The sequence below is a fragment of the Nematostella vectensis genome, chromosome 3 (assembly GCF_932526225.1).
Source record: "Nematostella vectensis chromosome 3, jaNemVect1.1, whole genome shotgun sequence".
Taxonomy (NCBI): domain Eukaryota; kingdom Metazoa; phylum Cnidaria; class Anthozoa; order Actiniaria; family Edwardsiidae; genus Nematostella; species Nematostella vectensis.
The window spans coordinates 11,875,658-11,879,359 of record NC_064036.1 but is presented as its reverse complement, the minus strand read 5'-3'; the positions used below and the strand labels follow the sequence as shown (position 1 = coordinate 11,879,359).

Genomic DNA, 3,702 nt, shown 5'->3' with positions numbered 1-3,702 from the left:
ACTTCCGGATCAGATTCTCCCAAGGTGGGCCGCTGTGTGAACGTAGATATCACGGTGATTCATTGAATCGTAGCACGAATCTCACTTTATCACGTTCATTCACGCGATTACTCACACCACCAAAAGCACGGCTCAGTGATTGGTCAAAGAAAAACGCGTGTTGATTATTAGATATTCAGGCGTCGGGGTCGCCTTTAGTATTATCGAGCACTTCTCTAGTTTAGAAAGCATTTACAAAAAACAAACAAACAAACAAACAAACAAACAAAAAACATTGCTCATCAGCAATACGCAATCGGGTTATTCATACCACAGGTAACCCAAACAAACGACAAAGGATTTAGGTTTGCTTGAGTGATACCATGAAAGCTCTCTTGGTGATTTACAACCCCTGCAACAAAATACAACTTCCTCGACCTTTTCCACTGCTCCGTTTGTGGTCACCGTACAGGCAGCTGTGATTGCATGCCCGATGCCTCCAGCCAAACAGGGCACGTTAAAATCTTGAAACATGCTGAAATATATGTTTTAATACCTCAAGGATTTTTCCTGGCTCTACCATGACGGACACACGCAACTAGCCCTAACACGACTATACCGGACACGCTACAGTTAAACTTGCTTAAATGTGCGTTTTGAACACACCTTGAAACTAGCCCTGACGCAATTATTCCAGGTATACATTACAGTAAGACTTATGCATGGACAGCTAGAGTAAATCGGTGTGAGAATAAGTATGGATATCAGGGCAGTAGCAGGGGGTGAGGCACTGGGGGCATGTGCCCCCTTCCCCACATATCTTCGAAAATAGTATCTAATCTTACGTGGCCTTCTACGGCTCTGCATATACATCTTTAGTATATAAAGCTCTGGAACCTCGCAAGAAAAAGCGATTTGATTGGTTGAGAAACTCCATACTTCCAGACATACTTCCAGACATATGCTGAAGCGCCGTATGGCAGCTAAAGCTTTACGACTATCACCGCTATCTAGCGAACTGTACAAAAGGAGCCTGAGGCACCTGCACATTAATGGGGTGGCAATAACCAGGATCCCAGACCTGTCTTAGTCGATTACGCACGCACAGCTCGCTGAGATGTAAACTAAAAAATATCGGGATTTTTCTCACGCTTCCGTCTCTTGGAAATTAGCGTTTTGCTATAGTAGTGTGGTAATTTCGTCATCGTAATATATTGCCGTCTTTAGTCTTTTGTTCTCCTTTGCTCACTCGCGCACGTTTGACATATCTTTCGTACGTGTTGCCGCATTTAGGTTTTTGCTCTCCTCCTGCGCTCGTCGTGTACGTGTAAACCTTTGTGCTCGGAAAAAAGAAAAATCAACTGAACTACGCTGAAATGTGCGGTGAGTCAATGGGTGTAAGTAGGAGCCGTTTATAAAAAATCCAAGATTGCCGCCTTGTCACGCAACTCCCGTCACGCGACTCGAGTTAGGGACATGTACTTCCACGAATACAAAATGTTTCCACAGCATCCAAACCATTGTCACGAACCATTTCCAACACCTTTTCATGAATGTGTGATTCTAATTAGTCTTGGAAAACAGGTGCTCTTTTCTCATATAGATTTCAACCCTTTCTCACACCTCGTATGAATAACTAAAGAGTCACTATAGTATATAAAGAGGCAAACAGCAATGTGATCAAAAAGGGAATAAGATTTCAGTTCAGAAGATACCGGAGGAGAGAGAAAGAAGAGAAGGGAGGAGATGAATAAGAGTTCTGTTCAGATGTTGAATAAGAGAAGAGTTAAGTAAGGCAAAGAGTCACACTGAAGTCACGCTGGAGAAGAGACGCATGTTCCACAAAGCGAACGGAGCAACGGCAAACAGAGTCTGTCCTGCTAAATTATGATAATAAACCTAGGATATTTCTTCTTATTTGGCTGAAATGGGCCCCTTTTCTTTGCGACGCGCTTTTCGTGTTTGATAGAAAACCGTCCCCCCGATGCGCAAGCCGAAACGTGCCCGACTGAGTTATTTTCCGATTATGTCATCTGCGAACAGGGCTTCACGCATTTGATAAAACTCTTCCGAATAACCCAAAATATTAAAAGCAGGCTACCTCGCGAAGAGCCATTTATTGGCATACGTAAAAAAAAGGACTTAGCTCGAATTTTTGATTGAAATCAAGATAATAGCCTACTCATACTTGTGGTGTGTTATCAATACTAAATAAGGAGTTTGGGCTTCCTGTGTCCATAGGGAGCCCAAACTCCATAAGCCCCTTGCTGTGGAAATAGCCGCTGACATCAGAAACAGCAGACACAATGACTTGTCTAAATACTTTGCCCACGTTTCATCAGCTGTCCATTGATGCTGGGAGTTGGTGAAGAAACTCCGTTAAAAACTCGTTAAGTCCACGATGAATGGGGTCAAAACCTCAGAGAAGCCTTCCACGCATTCTAGATTCGCATCGTATTTACTTGCGCTAAGGCCGTGGTCATTTTCGGCGTCGTTGATTCCTGTTTCGCTCGGAGCCTTGTTGAGTTGGAAGACAACCGGTGAACTGAGCATCCCACTAGCTCTCGCAACAGCCATCGCTGTCCTGTGTGTCCACGCTTCTGGTAACCTAGTGAACACGTTCTATGATTATCTCCGTGGTGTGGACAGTAAGGTATCGGATGACCGTACGCTGGTTGACCACATTCTCTCGCCAGATGAGGTTGTTCGTATTGGAGTCATCACATACAGTACAGCGAGTATTTGTCTAATCTTTGTTATGGTGTTATCACCCGCGAAAATGGAGCATCTAGCACTGCTGTTCTTCGGTGGACTGTCCGGGTCGTTCTTATACACAGGGGGAATCGGACTGAAGTACTACGCTCTTGGTGATATTGTTATCCTCATCACCTTTGGCCCACTGGCCGTACTCTTTTCATACGTGGTGCAGGGTGGTCAATTCGCTATGTTCCCCCTGATATATGCTATGCCCCTTGCACTGAATACAGAAGCTATACTACACAGTAACAACACAAGAGACATAGATGCTGACAAGAAGGCTGGTGCTGTCACATTAGCCATTCTGATTGGCCGAAAGGCATCTTATATAGTATATGTTATCCTGTTGTTTTCACCATATGTGATTTGTGCAGTATGGGGAGTCAACTTATCTATAAGGTACTCCCTCCCTTTATTAACACTGGGCTATGCATTCAAGCTTGAGAAAGATTTCCGTGATGACAAACTGTTCCTTCTACCCAAGAGAACTGCGAAGTTGAACCTTTACTTTGGGTTATTGTACCTGATAAGTTTCTCCATAGCTCCTAGACTCCCACATTTAGGAAAAATATGAAAGTGCATACCCAGTATTGCCTTCAGTCTTAAAACATATACTACCATTTATTCCCTAATTTATTTTACTCAAAATCTATTTTACCTACAGTCCATGAATGTGGTCATGTTAATATTCTCCATAGATACAATATATGTATGTTATTTTAAATATTTTCCTATGGTTACATAGGTTTTGATTATGAAATTATATTTCTAATGGCAGGATACTTTGTTCTGTCTTTTCCTAATTAAATGTTGTACCAAATTCTCTTTTTTTGTCTTTGTCTAAGAATTTTGACCATCTTCAAGGTCAGATTCATGTCAAAGTTTAGGACAGCATGGTTATTTTTGAGAAAGAATGTAGTTGAGTACTTTTGTTAAAGAAAATTAGAATATATTTTTAAGGATGCA

At 42.2% G+C, this 3,702-nt stretch overlaps 1 protein-coding gene across 1 annotated transcript; it reads left to right on the top strand.

Annotated features, from left to right (window-relative positions):
• Positions 1-2,245: 2,245 nt before the first annotated feature.
• LOC5520001 (ubiA prenyltransferase domain-containing protein 1) lies at positions 2,246-3,702 on the top strand. The gene has a single exon (XM_048725056.1). It carries the CDS (start codon positions 2,381-2,383, stop codon positions 3,308-3,310), a length of 930 nt encoding a protein of 309 aa, XP_048581013.1. The 5' UTR covers positions 2,246-2,380; the 3' UTR covers positions 3,311-3,702.